This window comes from Pygocentrus nattereri, chromosome 23 (genome assembly GCF_015220715.1).
Source record: "Pygocentrus nattereri isolate fPygNat1 chromosome 23, fPygNat1.pri, whole genome shotgun sequence".
NCBI lineage: Eukaryota > Metazoa > Chordata > Actinopteri > Characiformes > Serrasalmidae > Pygocentrus > Pygocentrus nattereri.
The window spans coordinates 9,279,519-9,298,596 of NC_051233.1; the positions used below are offsets into that span (position 1 = coordinate 9,279,519).

The following is a 19,078-nucleotide window of genomic DNA, read 5'->3' on the forward strand; positions in this document are numbered from 1 at the left end:
AACTCATCTGTAGCGTTCCTCTTTATCTGCTTCAGAATCTGCACCTCAGTGAGGATGTGGCCGGAGCCACCTTCATGGCCGCGGGAAGCTCCGCCCCTGAGCTCTTCACCTCTCTCATTGGTCAGTTCTGGGATTGCTTCTCTATCTACCCATTAGGATTGGTTATATATAAAATATCATGTTGAGTATAAAACAACACTCTAGTGGTTAAAAGGTTCTTAACGCTTCTAGGAAACCAAGCCATGGATCCGAGATCATTTTTTAATTGCTTCTCAGAAGCCCATGAGATGTCAGTTTAGCCCCCTAGAATATTTGCACAATAAAATGTGGCGGGAAAAGCCTGCAGGAGTGCACTTAAAGTTATTAGACCACAGGCTGCCAGAAGTGATTCTTCTGCATTCAAATTTGTTTCAATATCTGCAATTAACTCCAAGTGCCTGAGCAGTTTAATTAATCAGCAGTTGGTGAAACAGCATCTTGGCCATCCCAGATTTAGCTCTGAGCTTTATAACAGGGGGTCTCATAAATATACTCAGGCAAGAAATTAAAAGAAGCTGAACAAGCTGTGTTGTGAATGAAGGCACTGTAAAAGTTCCTGACTGGGAGTTTTGAACTCAACATACCCAAAACATATAGAGTACTGTGCAAAAGTCAGAGACCACCTATAGCTTTTAAGTACCAGGTATTTCAGAGGATATTACTTATAAGATGATCCACTTGCATAAGGAAAGGATAAGTAAAAAAAAAAACAGGAAATTCCAGAACTGGAGTTCAAAAAAAGATGAAAAGCTACAGAGAAAATGAGACTCCTAACAACCACCTGGAAGACCTGGCAGACACCAAAACGGTCTCTATCAGATAAACAGAATTTGGAGAAAAAGGAGAAAATCAATCTGCTTGAGATCTGAAAAAATCCACAGGTGTTTCTGTCCATCCTTCCACTGTGAGAAGACGACTCAACACTGGCCGCGTTTACATGCAGCCGGATTAATAATCCATTAATAATCCAATTTATAGCTCAATTGGAATAGAATATGTCCATGTAAACATATCAGTTGCGATAGACTTGTCGGGTTGAGGCCATTCAGAATACAATTGCTGTCTGATTGAACAAGGTGGGTAATGCTGTAAATAATCTGTTAAACAGAAGAATAATAGCCGTGTAAATGCCTGAATCTGGTTACGTTCCCAATCAGAAAGTTTAAATACATTCATAGCGAAGATTTATAATGTTCAACATGGCGGGAGCAGAAACGGGTCTGCAGAGGAGACCAAGTTTATGCTTTGATCTTTAAAAGACGGCAGTGGGACGGACGTTTGTTCAGCTTATGTGTTTCAGAACTCGACATCTTTGTCTCGGCCTTCTTTAACAAGTTCATGTGAAGTACGTTTTCCTGAGTCTGACATAATTTAAAGTAATTAAACACACCACAGCTGAAAACTCATGGTCATGTCTACACTAAGTGGTGCACTACACATGTGCATTTCAGATTACTTATAGTGTGCATGTAAACTGAGTTTTTAGGTTTAAGACATAATATAGAATGTATTCACTCGGATTGGCAAAAATCTTTGCATGTAAACACAGACATTGCGTCTGAAATGATGTGTAGACAAAAAAGTTAAAGCATGCAAATAAAACAATGATTTGAATGAAGCCACTTTTTTAGAAACACCTTGTACATCCACTGTGTGAGTCTATATTAACCTTTGTTCAAACACTGTGATTGAAATCCTGAATCTTTTAGCGCTTGTGTTTCTAGTACGGTGGTCTTCTGTTTGATTGGCAGGTGTGTTCATCACTAAGGGAGATGTAGGTGTGGGGACCATCGTCGGGTCAGCTGTCTTCAACATTCTGGTCATCATTGGAGTGTGTGGCATCTTCGCCGGCCATGTAATGACCTGTTCAATCTGTTCTATAGTGGCTGTTCCACAGCATACATTTAGACACTGTTCAACCAACTGACAAGTCAGATTCACAATGTTTTTGATATGTTTTATAGCCACCTGTCTGATGATCAGGATCAGATACGCTTCCATTTTTATCAGTGTTTCTATACACAGACACACACGTCTTGCATCTAACAAACGTGACCTGTTCTATCCTGTATGCATCAAGTCTATCCTGTATGCATCAAGCAGTTGTGGGCTGGAGGTTAGGGATCCAGCCTTGTGACCGGAAGGTCGCCGGTTCGATCCCCAGAGCCGACAGCGCATGACTGAGGTGTCCTTGAGCAAGACACCTAACCCCCAACTGCTCCCCGGGCATTGTGGATTGGGCTGCCCACCGCTCTGGGCAAGTGTGCTCACTGCCCCCTAGTGTGTGTGTGCTCACTAGAGTGTATGTGGTGTTTCACTTCACAGATGGGTTAAATGCAGAGGTGAAATTTCCCCGTTGTGGGACTAATAAGGGTCTCTTAATTAATCTTATTTTTTAATGTACTGCAATGTTTTGAGATCGCGTTGGCCTCGAGTTGTTGTAGAGACACTACCACGCTAATGGTGTCTGGAGGCCTCTTTTATGACAAGGGTCCTTTTATCTGACGCCAACTGTGGCAAGAACTTCTGACTGTGACTTTGTTGCAGTAAACAGATCTTCTGTTTCTGGCATCACAGCTGTAAAACCGTTTAATTAGAAAAGAAAAGCAGAAAAAGAGAGCTGCTTTATGATGAGGTAGTGCATATTGGACGCATAGTCAAATTGTGCCACACCTATACATATGTGTATATATAGTGATCAGTGGTCAGGACCCCCATGAACCCTCACAGAGCAGGTACTATTTGGGTGGTGGGTCATTCTCAGCATTGCAGTAGCACTGATGTGGTGGTGGTGGTGTGTTAGTGTGCGTTGTGCTGGTCTGAGTGGATCAGACGCAGCAGTGCTGCTGGAGTTTTTAAACACCTCAATGTCACTGCTGGACTGAGAATAGACCACCAACCTAAAATATCCAGCCAACAGCATCCTGTGGGCAGCGTCCTGTGGTCACTGATGAAGGACTAGAGGATGACCAACACAAACTGTGCAGCAGCAACTAAAAACTATTTAATAAAAAAATTAAGCGAATTTCAACTTGTGAAAAAGATTCTTACAGAATCTTTTTTGTTTAAACATCTTTTTGATTCAGGTTGAAAAGGAACTTCAAAGATTTAGATTGAACATGAATTTAATGTTAAAACTTGAAAAAACTTCAATCAAAAAATGCGGTCCCATGTTTTCATGTCACTATGGAAATGCAGTTTTAGTCCATAGGCGGAGCTTTATTTTAGCCCCGCCTCTGCATTTTAGAGTAGGAGGTGAGACTGATCTCTGTCCCTCATAGCCACATTAAAGTAGACTCTGTGTCTCAGAGTCTGAAAATCAGCATGGAACATTAAGAATTGTCCCTACCGAAACACATATTTTCTGCAAGTCAACTTTTTGTGTTTAAAAAAAAAACTATGCCTTTCTGTGTGTACAGCTGTTCACAGATGTGTTTGTTACACATGTACTGGCTAGCATTTTTGAGTTCTGATCAAAATGAGCTACAGTTGTCACTACAACACATTTAGTAAAGTTGCAGTGGTGTTGTGATTGTTTTGTTAGTGGGAAATAAACACAATTAAGTTAAAGAGTCACTCAAAGCAGAAGGATTTTAGTCTGAAGTCCAAGTCAGTTAGAAGTCTTAAATGTGTTTTGAGCTCTGACTTTGAATGAATGCGGTAAAACGATCCATGTAACAGAGTTGACGTTTAATAATAGGTTTACATTCATATGACATCATTTCAGGGCGCAGGACTGTTAGCTTGCTTGTAGCATTATTCATATTTTGACTGCTATAAACATCCTTGTAGTTCAGAGGATTCAGTAGCATTCAGGGGGAAAATATACACAGGACAAAGTGGAACATTTCTGTTGACCACAGGACAGTGGACAGTGGCCATTTCATAGGGTTAAACCTGCTTAGACCTACAGTTCGTAACCTGGGTATGATGCCGACTATAGAATGACACAACTTCCAGGATATATATAAGAGTGGTTCACTTTTAAAAACCACGCTATGCCTCTGATTTTCTCTCTGACATGTCAGCTTTATTCTCTGTAGTCACTGGTGTGCATTTCCTGGCTTCTTGTTTACAGACTGTGGCGCTTACCTGGTGGTCTCTGTTCAGAGACTCTATCTACTACATTCTCTCCGTTCTGGCCTTAATAATGGTGAGTATGTGTGAGATGTTTGAGTGAGTGAGTGAGATAGAGAGAGAGCGAGAGAGAGAGAGAGAGAGAGAGAGAGAGAGACAAAGAGAAATGTCCTTGGGATTAAGCTGAACCACAGCAATGGCAATCAAATGTTATATCCTTCTCAGAATGAAAGCCCTTGGCTAAATACACCATTAAATAAACCTGATGTGAGCAATAAAGAATTTCCACACAAGCCATTACCAGCACTCTGCCTTACCTATTCAATAATAATAATAATACGTTTTATTTTGAGAGCTTTTCGTGTCTCACAAGGTCACTGTTATTAGTTCTGTGCCTTCATTTATTTCCCACTCTTGCAGGTCATCTACGATGAGAGGGTTGTGTGGTAAGTCTAATTACAGCCATTCATTACATTCAGATATGAATGAGTGCATCAAACATGCTCTCTTATCAGTTTATTACCTCTGTGCTTTGCTCAGACAGAAGGAGCCTCGTGATGAAATCAGTCATAATCAAAGGCTATTTAAAAGGGAAAGAACTATCAGACGTTTCATTTGCTTTTCTGAACAGGATTCTTTTTGGGTTTCTTTTTCTGAAGGTATATTTTAAAAGCAAATGTTACCTGAGCTCAGAGCAGTGGGAGTCTGATAGCCAAGGCAGTTTCCACAGAGTTCAATTTACGTCCCATTACCTTTTTAAAAGCAAAAAATAACTGTTGTTTTTTTTTATTATTTCTGTGAAGGGATCTGTACTTTCACAATTCAAAATTACTTAGTAAAATTAATCTTAAAATTAGCACTAACAATAAAAACACATAAAATGTGGTCCCACCTCACTGACGTTGAACTTCTCTGTGGAATACATTGATCAAAATCTTTCAGTAACACCATAAATACATGTGTTGTTTGGCTCATTTCCAAGCAATGCAATGTTAAAACCTTTATTTTTACCTGTAAGTTTACAACCCCATTTCTAAAAAAGTTGCTGCACTGTGCAAATGTGAATAAAAAGAGAATGCAATGATTTGCTTGTCATTTAAAACTGAAAATTGTACAAAAAGCAAAAATAGCAAATGTTGAACTGAGAAATGTTATTGTTTTTTGAGCAATATATGCCCATTTCAAAAAAGAAAATCTCACAACTAATTACTTTAACTAGCAACAGGCCAGGAACATGATTGGGTATAAAATCCCAGGGAGACTTTCAGAAGTCTTTCAGAAGTTAAGATGGGGAGGGGTTCACCACTCTGTCATGATTCTGTAGTGGAAATCACTGCATGGGCTCAGAAACACTTCTGTTTCACCACTGCATCTACAAATCCAAGTCAAAACTTAAAACTCTGCCATGCGAAGAAGAAATCATACGTAAACAGGACCCAGAAACTCCGCTGCATTTGAAATTCTTGTTGGAAATCATGGACCTTGCGTCCTCCAGGCTAAAGAGGAGAGGGACCATCCAGCTTGATATCAGCTCACAGTTCAAAACCCAGCATCTCACCCAGTGATGGTGTGGGGTGCATTAGTGCACATGGCATGGGTGACATGCACATCTGTGAAGACACCATTAATGCTGAACGATATATACAGGTTTTGGAGCAACGTATGCTGCCATCCAGATGACGTCTTTTTCAGGGAAGGCCTTGATTATATCAGCAAGACAATGTAAAACCACATTCTGCTTATATTACAACAGCATTGCTCCATATTAAAAGAGACTGACCTGCCTGTAGTCCAGGCCGGTCACCCACCCAAAAACAACTGTTTATTATGGAATGAAAAATATGACTAAGGAGGCCCTGAACTGTTGAGCAGCTGAAATCCTGTATCAAGCATGAGCAGGAAAACATTTCTCTCTAAAACTACACAAGTTGGTCTCGTCAGTTCCCAAATGCTTGCAGCGTGTTATTAAACGAAGAGGTGATGAAACACAGTGGTAAACATGCCTGTGTCCAAATTTTTTTGAAACGTGTTGCTGGCATGAAATTTAAAATAGGCTTATATGTTTCACAAAACAATCAAATTTCTCAGTTTCAACCTTTGATACTATTTTGGTACTACTTGGAACTATTTTCAATTACATATGGGGTTTAAATGATTTGCACACCATCACAATCTGTTTTTATTCACGTTTTGTCCCAACTTTTTTGGAACGTGGTTGTATCATGTTGTTTTCTGTGGAATGACAATAGGACAAATATTCGCATCCAATTTTCTCAATTTACATTTTTTGCATGGGCAAAGTTTTATCATTAAAATCTTTTAGCAATGTATTGCTAGAAAAAAAGAATATTTGTATTTTTTTAAATGTATGTAAACTGCGTGGTCACTAGTAGTTAAAACGCAACATGTGCATCCTGTCAAGCTAACCACTCCTGAATGCTGCCTTGTTTAGGGTCATAAAAGGTTCAACTCTGTTATCCATTTTTAAACCTTTAATAATTTTTAAATAAAAATAAAATGAAAATGGCTTGAAATAAATATTTTAATGTAAACATTTTTTTCATAAAGTAAAGTTATACTATTTTTGTTTAGAATGACTGACATAATATATGTGAGAAAAATATAGAAAACAAGACAATTTGGATGATTCTTTTTTATTTGGAAAGTTTTAAAAGCATTTCATAAACATATGCATTTCTTGTTAAATGGTTGGTGTAGTGTAGTGGTTAACACCTCTGCCTTCTACACTGTAGACTAGGGTTGAATCCCCCACTTGGGTAAGCACCCTACACTATATCAATAAGAGTCTTTGGGCAAGATTTCTAACACTATCTTCACCTACTTGTGTAAAAATGATCAAAATGTAAAGTCGCTCTGGATAAGAGCGTCAGCCAAATGCCATAAATGTTAAGAAAATAACTTAACAAAGGCTTTTAAACTAAAAACACAAAGGTAAAAGGTACATTTTTGAAGACTCTCAATGCCTAAAATGAACTCTCTTCACACAAAGTGCCACAAATGCAGTTCCCACTTTCTGAAGCTCTTATAAGGTGCAATATATGTCACATTACTCGCTGCCAACTGAAGATCCACACAGTTTGCAGCAGGACCAGGAAAAGAAGTAGCTTCAGAGAGCTTAAAGCATGAGAGAGAATCACAAAGCGAAGTAGAGCCTCCTAAAACTCATTCTAAGAGTTACAATTATTTTACCAGCAGACCAGACAGAGCCTCAGGGCAGAAGCTCTAGGTTGGGCTGACGTTAGCTTACAAGCTAGCAAGCTACTATAGCTAAAGTGTCGGTAGCTCTTGTCATCGGGTAAATTAAATGGTTGAAGTGAAGGATATAGTTAAACAACATTAGCAAGTCTTTCAGTATGGATGAGTTCAGATTAGCTCCTAGCCGTTTGTTAGTGAGAAGCAGTTTATTTGTGCTAATAGACTTTTTAACTTTAAATTTTAAAGCTGCCTCAGTATCATTTTAGGTAATTAGCTAACATAGGCAGGTTGTGAGCTAGGTGGCTAAGCTCTGCCCAGGCTGGGGCTTCCTTTGTCCCAGCTGCACATGAATATTAATATATCACCTCTTTGAACAGTGAAGTTTTCACAAGAGAGTTTAGGTTATAGAGTCCAGCCTTATCAACTCTGTACTGAGAATCAGGGCCTGCAGAACGAGCCCATGTGGGCTAGCTTTTATGAATATTTTAAAACATATTTTATATTTTCACCACCTGAACTAGGTATTGTAGGATAATATCAGACAGCACCTGCAACTCAGTGCCTCTTAGCGTACATTCACATTTACCGTTGTGTTAGGCAGGTTTTATTTATGTTAACTCTCAAAGCGCAGAGTGCTGTCCATCTGACTGTGTTTTGATCACTCTTCTAGGTGGGAGTCCATGCTCCTGATCTCCATGTACGGAGTTTACATTCTCATCATGAAGTGAGTAGACACCCCTGTTACTGAGCTCACGGTGTGATGGGATGCTGTTAGCTGTGTATTTCTTCCTGTGGGGTAAACTTGATAGCCTACTTTTAGATGCTTCTTAAAGGAAAGTCAAATTTACACAGCATTCCCAGATCAGCCAAGACAATTTGGGTTTACAAATTTTGCTTCTTTAGTATCACCGTAGAGATATGAGGCTTCTAACAAACATTAAAAGTCAATAGTCACCCAAATCTTTTTCATTAAAACAAGAACAAAACATCTCTCAACCTGTTTAAATCACAGCCAGGTTTTCATTAAGGTAGTTCGAAAGGTGTAGTGGCACTTTACAGGTCTCGGAGAAAGCCTGTGCTGGCCTTCGTCCTCCTAGCGCTAGTGATATCATGTGATTGGGGGAGTCCTAACTAGGGTGAGCAATTGGAAACGACTAAATTGGGGAGAAAATCGGGATGAAAAAAAAAAACGATTTATCGTGCAGCCCTAATGTTTACATCATATCATGATGCCTCTGGTGATTCTTACCCCTCTTAGAGAGCGCTGTAGGACTCTGATCTACTCGGGCAACTCTCCTGTGTGCAGGTTCAACAGTCAGATTGCAGGCTTTGTGGAGATGCGGGTTGGGGCTCCGGGCCGCTGCTGCATCAGAGGAGAGAACCCCAGAAATGAGGAGGTTGCAGAGGAGGGAGCAAACTGCAACACCTCCATGGTGCTTTTGAGAAAAGGTCTGATCATATCACACCTTGATGGAGATCATGTTGTTGAAAAAAATCATATTTACACATGCACAAAAGAATGCAAAATAGGATGGGGCTGGCACTACGTTTATCAATTATTTTGATATCTGCACCATTTCTTATCACGCAGAGCAATTTTTTTGCTGTTTTTTTTGCATTTTTTATTCTAATATGTTGATACAGTATGTCAAAGTGAAAAAGTTGATAAATAAGGTAATTTTGAGCGTTTCTCAAAATAATTAGGGCCAGGTCTAGGGTTAAGATTAGGTTTTGGGTTGAGGTTAAGGTTAGGGTTAGGATTGGTTTCTGGGTTGAGGTTAAGGTTAAGGTTAGGATTAGGGTCAGGGTTAGGGTTAGGTTTTGGGTAAGGGTGGGTGAGGTTAGGTTTTGTGTAATGGAAGTAGCATATTAACAACACATCTACTTAATATCAGTAATGTATCAACAGAACATCTACAAGCTATTTACTTCAATGTATTCAGATGCTTCACTACTGCTAATAATCACTGATATGTTGTTGATGTGTTACTGATAATCTGTTAAGAGTTTATTAATCATCTACAAATAAAGTGTTACTAAAATAATTGTCAGGTCATACAGGTGACGTTGTGGTGGAAAGTTGGAATGGTAAACATGTTTTAATATGGTGTATAAAGGCAAAATCTAAACTTTACAGGTTAATTGAAAGTCACTTTGAATTTATCCAGTTTTGTATCAGCAAACAAACTCTTCACAAACTGACTGCTTTCCAGCTAAAACCTATGAGGTGAAACACATTGTGACACACAGCATTTGTCTGTTTATTTTAAAGGCTTTCAGCTGACAGACCTTTTTCAAAAAGGTTCTACATAGAACATCTATAGCATATTCATGCACTTTCATGATGTGAAGAACTCTTTAGTCATGCGAAGGGTTCTTTGAGTGTTCACGTTCTAGATGGAACCTTTTGCTTTACTATGGAACCCTTGAAGCACCATCTTTTTTTAAGAGTATACTGCAGTTTTGTGGTCTGGGTTTAACAGTACAGTAAGCTGTAAAGTGCTGAGTGGTGTCACTGTAGTGGCCTCTGGGAGAATTATTCACATATCAAATTTGACTGAAATGCCCAGCTTTAAAAACTTTCTTTGAACTATTATATAAGTTTTAGAGTTATGGAAGTGAAGAATCTAGTCCTAAGTCCTATAAGAGTTAATAAGTAGAGATAAAATCACAGTTTACAAGTTATTCCATTATTTACTGTAGCTACTCATGCTGGCTGTTCTCTTCTTTAACCCAGTTTTCAATAATGTTATAAGAAATGCCGTTTTGATGAAGTCACGTCATTAATCTGCCATTTCTGCTGTTCTGGCAAGGGACTCAATGCTGTTGTTGTAACTTTGCTTTTCCTAATTTAGTGTGGGCCGCTGTGTGTTTGTGTTCTTGTGTCAGTCTGTTCGTATGTTTTGTGTCTGTGTCTGTTTGGCGCTGTCATCGCGCCGCTTGGCCAGTGTTTTGTATAACAGTCACATTGTTATCTGTGATGGTCTCAGTCTGTTTGAGGAGGACAGTTTTGTAGCTCTGGCAGCACAACATTTGTGCCGGTGTTTAATTTTTCAGACAGAAACTTCAACACTTCTCTTTACTCTCTTTACTCAAAAACTAGTGGAAAACTTCAAAAGGAGAAATACTTCTTGGGGCTTATGTCAGGTCAGCCTGAGACAGGGCAGATTTTTTCTTCAAATAGGAGTAATGTCTTTCTGATTTTAGTTCAGTCCGTCAAACTATTCACAACAGTGATGAAGCATAACTATTAGAGTTAGGCCTTTAGTTTGGGCCACAATTGTGTAATCTCTAAAAGAAAACCTCAACTCTACAATAATGGAAACATCTGCTGTTGCCTCTATGCGGCTTCTATTACTTTGTTAGCACTGTGCTAATGATGGTACACATTAGGGCTGGGCAGTATGACAATATATATTGTGGTCATGATACATTATGTCACAATACAATATAATATGCTTTTCTGAACATATTGTGGGTATCATCAATACTTATAAAACACTGACAAAGAGAACAAAATTAGTCCCATTTTAGTGGTGTTGGTTTCCATGCAACACAGTATGATGAATACTATTTTGATAGTATTCTTTTTAGAACTACTGGTTGTTTTTTCCAGTTCCAACTATTCAGATGTCTGAAGAAATAAATAATGTTGTGTATCGTGACAATGAAGTATCACAATATTATATGTTTGCCAAACTTCGCCAACTTCTAGCACACATGGACATTCTAGACTTAACATGGACATTCGAAGCTGGTAAAAGACGTTAGGATATATTTTGCTTTATGTAGTAGTTTTACAATGAAGCTCAGCAGCTCAGCAAAGAGCTCTGACATAGAGCTGCCACTGTTTTCTTTTTCTAATAGACTGAAACTTGGTTAGACTGCAGTCCATATTCAACTTCAGTGATGCACCTATTCCAGGGCTCGACAACCCAAGTGTTAAGAAGAGCCACAACATTTTATGCCCATTGTACCATCTAGGCTGTAAATATGTTTCAGTGTGTGTTAATGTACTATTATACACTAAAAATATAATATAAACAAAAGCACAGCCTTACTTTGCTCAGAATTTCTCACATCTCCACCAGGATACTTTTCCACAAAAGCAGAATCGTTTATAGTAAAATGTCTCTCAATGCTGAAGTCGTTTTCATTTTCCAGCTTCTTGTTTGAATTTCTCCATTCCACCTTACATCTTCATTTTTTTTCTCATGAAATCTGTCTATTTCATTGGAAATCAAATTGTGATGGGCTGATTCCACTATCTTAACTAATTGGAAAGCTCGCTCTCCTTAGATACCACAAGAAAAAAATCCTGATTGGTCAGTTCTCTCCTGGACATTTCAAGATTTTAACAGTTTCCAGCCAAAATATAACTAAAACAGTTTTTTTTCCAGTTCCCAGAAATCAATGGGACTTTCTTGTAGTCCTTCTAGTCCTGGAAGGCCTTCATGGTTCCCTGTTGTTTTATGGCAATGTTCTTTCCTCTGATCTCAGGCCAGATTTTTACAATGTGAATAATATTTCTCTATGCTTCTCTATGGTTTCGGTCTCTCTTGCTCATCCAGTGCTTTCCATATGAGTAATGTCTCTCTGGTCTGATCTCAGGTCAGCCTAGCGTGGGGCAGCAGGAGTCTCCGGTAGTGATGGTGGATGAGCTGCTGATCCTCAAGCCACACCAACTCTCCTTCCCAGAGGCAGGGCTGCGCATCATGATCACGCCGCACTTCTCACCACGCACCCGTCTCAGCATGGCTGGCCGCATGCTTATCAGTGAGGTGGGCGGCATTGTAGGACAGAATACAGTCAGGATAGAACAGAGGTGCCCACAGCTGGGCCTGGTGGTCTACCTTCATATCTAACACATCTGACACAGTTATTTAAGGCCTTCTGGAGCATCTGGATGTTAGATCCAGAGTGGTAAATCACCAGGACCAAACTAAGGATGGGTCAGAATTTTGGAATACCAGAAGAGTCTTGAAAATGTAAAAAATCAAATCATAAATTGGGATTTTTAATATGCAAATATGCTTCTTTCTGAAGTTTTACATTCAAGATGTTCAATATATTATGATCCTTTTCTTCATAACAGGCATAAAAATCACTAGTAGTATACTGATATCTCAGTAGCTTGCTAAATTTCCTGTTCCACCTAAATGGATGTCAGAACTGCTCCCCCTTTTAAGGTGGAATATGAAAAAACAAGAAGCTGATGAAATGCTGACTCGGCTTCATAACACTGAAGAATTAGGGGTGGGCGATAATAACTAATTGTCCTCTTTGAAGCATATGACGCCCTAAATGTAACTAAAGCTGAGCAGTGGTTGCTGAACTTTACCCTTCTCTGCTAACACTGCAGACTGGCAGGGTTGCCTACAGAGCAGCGCTAGTAGCCTGTTAATGAAGTAATATTTAAATGTTTATAATATTTAAATCTACATTATATGATGGTATTAGTGTATATAAAATAATAAAACATTAATGTAACAAGTGAAGCCAGAGTAGAGTATATTTTGTCGCTTAAAGCTAGAGTTATATGCTAAATAGTTAACGTTAGCCACAACAAGCGTACTTCTTATCTTCTGTGCCAATGATTGGGCCTGCCCTAGAAGTAGACTGAGATCTGGATTTAGCTCATTTTTAAGAGTTGTGAACAGTGGTGAACAGTGAATATTAGAGCTGGGACACACAAGGACAAAACCCACTTCTACAATAATGCTACCTTCAGCTAGAGCCCCTAAAGGATTCTAGTAGTTTGTTAGTGTTAAGGTAACAGGAATTTGCATTAACATTTTTGGCAGTTGTATATTAATCACAGACATTTGAAGCTTCTAAAAGACATTCAGTGTTTTACTTGGAGCTTGTGACAGACATACTAGCATGCTTTACCTTGTAGCAGTTTCGCAGTGACTCAGCATAGAGGCTTTGTATAGAGCCGCTGTTGCTGTTTTCCATTTCTATCAATTCATTAATTAAACTGCAGCTCATATTCACACTTCAAGACGTATCTGGGACTTCCAGAAGGCCAGGAGTGATGTTCTTTTCTCATGAAATTGGTTCCATCTTTAAATACAAACAAAATTCTGTTGAATGAAAATTAATTAAAATTATAGCCTTGGTTTTTACGGTGAAATAATCATTAAGCTTTCTTTGATGGACTCACAGCTGTGAGGGTCCTCCCTGATTATAATAGATGCTAGCATTCTCAATTTGGTGCAGTTGAAGAGCCATGCGTCATGATGCACCAGTGCATTCTTACACCCCTCCTACCCAGACAACACTGTTACACTCTGTGCTGGGGTACATGACATTCAACTACTCAGGATCACTGCATCTGCATTGTTACCTTGTGAATTATTACTGATGTAAAGTCAGAAAGAAAATGCCCTCAAGCAGATTTCTTAACTGTTTAATAAAAGGTGTAAATGAAGTATTTATTCAGTCTCAGTCTTTGTTTTCTGTCTCTTTGTCGTTCAGAGACAGAGACTGATCAGGGAGTCTGGGCAGGGGAGCAGCCCAGTCAAGTCATTCGGCTCCGGAGGGATCGAGAACGGAGGGAGTGTGGAGAGACCGCTGGAAGATGGAGCGAGGGTGGACAGAGATGGAGGAGTGAAAGCAGCAGACAACCCTCAGCCTGAGGAAGAGGATGATGGAGACGAAGTCTTCAGACCTCTCCATGTGCCAGGTTAGTGCAAGCCTTGGTATTATAGCCTAGTTAGTATTGATCTTTTTGATCAGGGATGCCTTTTCTTAGTAACTGTTACTTTCCCTGCTCAAGTTTTGCTTTGTTTGATCAGAGAAGGTTTTGACAAATTCATGTTTTGAAAAATAAGGTTTCATCTTATTCGCTAATTAGTGCATGTATAACGTTGTATATTTTTATATTAAAATTCACAATTATCCAATTAAATAACTGATTTAAATAAAAATGTAGGTTCTTAATTTATTTATCATAGTGAATAATTTTTGAGTGATATCTGCAGGTCATAAAACCATGTTCAGCAGATTCTTCAAAAGAGGGAGCTATTAATCACTGAATTAGTGAAAACCCGCACCAGCAGGATCTTATGAATGTACATATGTTTATAGTTACAAACTGTATAAATAAGTTAAATTGTTCACTGTCACAGATTGTAAAAGGTTTTGTTTAATTAGGTCTTGACTGACCAGCTCAGCTAACAGGCTACTTTAGTAATCTTTAGTAATATTTAATTTAACTTTATAATAGTTAAGCTGTACCAAAACTGTGACATAAAAGGAAAGAATGTGCCTCTTGAATGTCTCTTACAAGCTTCTAATGCTTTAAATGTCTGTGTTTGCCCAGAGCTGGCCAAAGCAGTATTAAACCCTGTGCTTACATAATACTGAAATTCCCATAGAAACACCAGCAGAAATGAGCATTATCCTAGCTGGGTACTAAATAGTTATTAAGTTTATTATTAAATTAAAAACCCAGATGACTTACACATCTGTTTATATGCATATCTGTATGTATTTCTAGACACTTTCTGTTTATATATTTTTTATATATCTACTGTGTGCATGTTTCTCCAGCTGGTTGTGCAGCTCGTGTTAAGTGGCTGGTGTCATGGCCGCTGGGGCTGCTGCTGTACTACACAGTGCCCAACTGTATTCTGCCACGCTGGCATCGCTGGTTCATGGTCACCTTCATCAGCTCCACACTCTGGATTGCCATCTTCTCTTATCTGATGGTCTGGATGGTAAGATTGCTTCAGTTATTAATAATATAACATGCAGTACATACTGTAAAAATGTAAACGGATGATTCTACCGAATCGGTTCAGACTTATTTCAGACTTTTACCTGACTTGAACTTTAGACTAAAACCCTTTTGCTTTGAGCGACCCTACAGTTTAATTATGTTTATTTTATTAAAATAAAGGATAGAACATTCACTCTTTTTGTGAGTCATAATCCCTTAAGCCGTCTTTACCTGTTGTTCATGTTTAGCATCAGTAATAACACTTTGGCTTTACTGAACTTGAGTGAAGGTCAGTAATAATAAATGCTTATACATCACTGTTGTTTGTCTTTCCCTATAGGTCACCATCATCAGCTACACTCTGGACATTCCTGACTATATCATGGGCATCACATTCTTGGCAGCAGGCACCAGTGTACCAGACTGCATGGCGAGCCTCATCGTTGCCCGCCAAGGTACCGGTCTTTTATGTCTTCCTCCCTTTACAAGTAGACAGGGCATCCTTTCATGCTATTTTGTTGCTAATAATACAAAAGCTTTGTTTAGTTTAGACGAGGAGTCACATGTGATTCTTTTCATTTGTCTCATTTTTCTTGAGTTGGAAATGTAGCCATTCCTGAAATGATCTCATGCTCATATGTTGTCCAAACACACTAATCAGATAAATGAAAAAAGCAGTCTAAGAAAATCAGGTTATGAATATTATACAGTACAGCTTTGTATCCAAAGCCTAAAGCAAAGGAAGATTAAATGCTCAGTGATGAAGGGAAAGTGACAGTGTGTATTCCCTACTGTGTCAGGTATGGGAGACATGGCGGTATCTAACTCCATAGGCAGCAACATCTTCGACATCTTGCTGGGTCTGGGCTTCCCCTGGGCGCTCAGAACGCTGGTGGTGTCCCACGGAACATCAGTGAGCACTTGTTCTCTCTCTTTTCAGATCATTTATCATCATGTGACTTGTGGAATGCTTAAAGGGCCCATATCACGTAAAAACAAATTTCCCTGATTTGAAATATTGTGTAAACAATCTTTCAAAATGTGCCATTCACTTCCCAGTCCATGTTCACCATATAAGGAAAGTTAGCTGAAAAAACAGCCAGTTTTGAACCCATTAGCCACGTTTACATGCTGCCTAATAATCCGTTAATAATCCAACTAATAGCTCAATCAGAATAAAATACATCCATGTACACATCTCAATTTGACTACACTAGTCTGATTGGAGCCGTTTGGAATACAATTTCTGTCTGATTGATCGAGGTGGGTAATCCTGTAAATAATCAGTTAGATAGAAGAATAGTAGCCTGAGTCTGATTACATTCCCAATCGGAAAGTTTAAGTAGAGGAGATGAAGTTTATGCTCTGAGCTGTAAAAGACGGCGATGGGACGGACGTCCAGCCTAACACGACGTCTTCCTCTCTGCCTTCTTTAATAAGGACGTGAAGGATGTTTTCCTGAGTCTGACATCATTTTAAAGCAGTTAAAAACACTGCTCACTGCTGCTCGTCTCATTCTGACTGGATTTAGGTGATGCTCATTGTCATGGTAACATCTACACTAAGCGGTACTATATGCATACATGTAATTTTGGCTCTGGTTACTTGTAGTAAGCATGTAAACAGAGATTGTCCATCAGCTTGTTGAGCACATGAACATAGATTAAGACTGTGTTTATTGTATTGTATTGGAATTAACTGGATTGGCAAAAATTTTGCATGTAAACACAGCCAATGTTTCTGTGATGTCACATGAACCGACACATTTACATATCCACTCATTCAGTATACAGCAGTTTAATACCAGGCATTCATACAAGGAGTGCTTTTTGAATGTGGCTCAGTACAGAACAGCCAATCAGAACAGAGCCCATTTATTATATATCAGTCTTAAAGGTACAGTAACGAAAACAGCGTTTTAATTCTAAGGGATAATGAGAAGTTGGAAAGTGTATGTGAAAATGAATTATACCCATTTTTATTACAGAAAACACACGTTGTAAGTGGACATTAAGGGAAAAAAACCATGCACTTCCTTTTAAAAAGCAGGTTGAGTTTACCAGTATTTTGTCACCCAAGCTATTTTTATAAAAACAGAAATGAAACAATATACAGTTCCTGTCTTTGGACAGTGACCATTTTTTGGTTTGTTCTCCAGCACAGGATTTGAAATGAAGAAAGGATGAGCTTAGTGTGGTTGAAGTCTAGCCAGCCCTAATGCAGGGGAGTTAGATCTGTGTTGGATCAAAACAAATCACTCAGGAACTAGTTGGCATTAAATAAGCACTTCAGCCTGTTCGGGCATTTTCACACTTTAGGTTTATTTTTTCACTTCAGAGCCGCCTGCCCCTTTTGGCTGAGTGTGAAATCTGTCTTAAAGCCCAGGTGTGGTCAGAAATCTGCTTTAAAGTGGTGGCCTGTGGTTTGCTTCAGGTGAAAGCCAGGAAATTTCATCAGTGGAGGAGCCATATTTTTTCCATGGTTGTCTCCAATGTGGGAACAGTACTGTTTAGTTTAGGTGGCAATAAATGAAGTTCTCAGCATTATCATGACAATATGATTAGAGCTAAAAGCCTACCTTCTATTGGCTAAATTAAGTCAGTTAAGTCATTTAACTGACTTAATTTTGTCATTTATTTAATTTAGACAGTTCAGTTTAATGTTTAAGTATTCCTTGTTTGTCAGTTTTGGCATCAACATTAAATCAGAATATCTTCTAGTCCTTTTCTGACAAAGATCAAGCTAAATCTTTTACATTAGTAAAACAAACTGTTGCAAACAGTGATACCCACCTATTTAACATCTAGAACTCTCCTTGTCGTTTTTAACTATATGCTCGGAGGAGCTGCCTCCTGTTTTGGACAGACTGCTGTTAGAAACTGTTGTGAGAACATTTTGCGGCTGCATTTAGGCTGTACTATGCAGTTTCATTACTATGGCCTATATTTTGGCTTTGCACTCGGGTTGATGGGATTCTTTTGCTGCGCTCTTAAACCAAAGTTGCTGGTGCTCCGTCCTAGTCCAGTTTAACCCCTGCTGAAAGCTGTCTGTTCTCACCACTGCTATTAATGTGACTGGTTTACACTTCAATCTCCATTTCCAGTGTAGGAGCGGTAGGGAAAGGAACACTGTGGTCTCCTCTGTGGAGGAGAAGGAATGTGGTGCATATGTTCTCAAATGAAAATGGCTCTTTGTTTGCTGGTGGGCTTGTACTCAGTGATGGGTCACAGCCACTAGCAACGGTACAGACTTACATACTAATTTAACAAGTCTGTGCTGGTTAAATGCACTATCATGATATCAGATATCATGCCTGTATAAAAGCTGCTTGTTACAGTATACATTTTAGGATGTCCTTTGACCACAGCATCAGGATTCCCATACCAGAAAAAAATGACCTATAGTTTTGGGGAAAAACACATTAGTCAAAACATGTCTCAGCTCTTGTTTATCAGGCAACACTGGCTGTTTCAAATGGCCTCAAATTGGTGAAATGGCTTCAGTGAAGAAGCAATCAGGCTAAAGCTAAGCAGCTACACACTCTGAGGAGGTAATGAAAGAATTTGACTGTTTCTTACTAGAATAAATACAGTTTTGTCATAAAATTCGAGATGACATCATACTACAACCACTCCACAACTTTTACTGCGCTTTTATTTTGTTATTTTATATGACAAAGATTAAGCTTCAACTCACATGCTGTCACTGTGTTTGCTCCTCTGTCCACTTTAGAGCCAGTAAATTACTGGTAGAAGATGTAAAGCTAATAAATCAAATGTCCCTCAACCTTAAGCCCGATTTAACCATATACCTTGGTTACTTTCCACACTGTTTCCCGAATAAGAGGACTCTTAAGCAGCAGTCCTAACTGCAAACATTCCTGCATGCATCCAGTAAACACGGTTCATCGTCTTTCAAATGTTGGCTCTTAAAACAATAAAATAGGAATGCATTATGATGCCAAAATCACATCTTTGCCAGACATTAAATGCTTAAAAAAATTGCGATATGACAAATGAT

The 19,078-nt window shown here is 38.9% G+C and overlaps 1 protein-coding gene across 1 annotated transcript in view; it reads left to right on the top strand.

Moving 5' to 3' along the window:
- Window positions 1–19,078, top strand: part of LOC108430413 (sodium/potassium/calcium exchanger 3) — a 64,605-nt gene that overhangs the window by 41,204 nt on the left and 4,323 nt on the right. Inside the window, exons 5-15 of the mRNA XM_017702883.2 lie at window positions 36–120; window positions 1,791–1,894; window positions 4,118–4,192; window positions 4,537–4,562; window positions 8,003–8,056; window positions 8,639–8,781; window positions 11,944–12,113; window positions 13,813–14,020; window positions 14,890–15,056; window positions 15,399–15,513; window positions 15,859–15,971. Coding sequence (XP_017558372.1) covers window positions 36–120; window positions 1,791–1,894; window positions 4,118–4,192; window positions 4,537–4,562; window positions 8,003–8,056; window positions 8,639–8,781; window positions 11,944–12,113; window positions 13,813–14,020; window positions 14,890–15,056; window positions 15,399–15,513; window positions 15,859–15,971 — 1,260 coding nt within the window. The remainder of the gene's footprint in view (window positions 1–35; window positions 121–1,790; window positions 1,895–4,117; window positions 4,193–4,536; window positions 4,563–8,002; window positions 8,057–8,638; window positions 8,782–11,943; window positions 12,114–13,812; window positions 14,021–14,889; window positions 15,057–15,398; window positions 15,514–15,858; window positions 15,972–19,078) is intronic.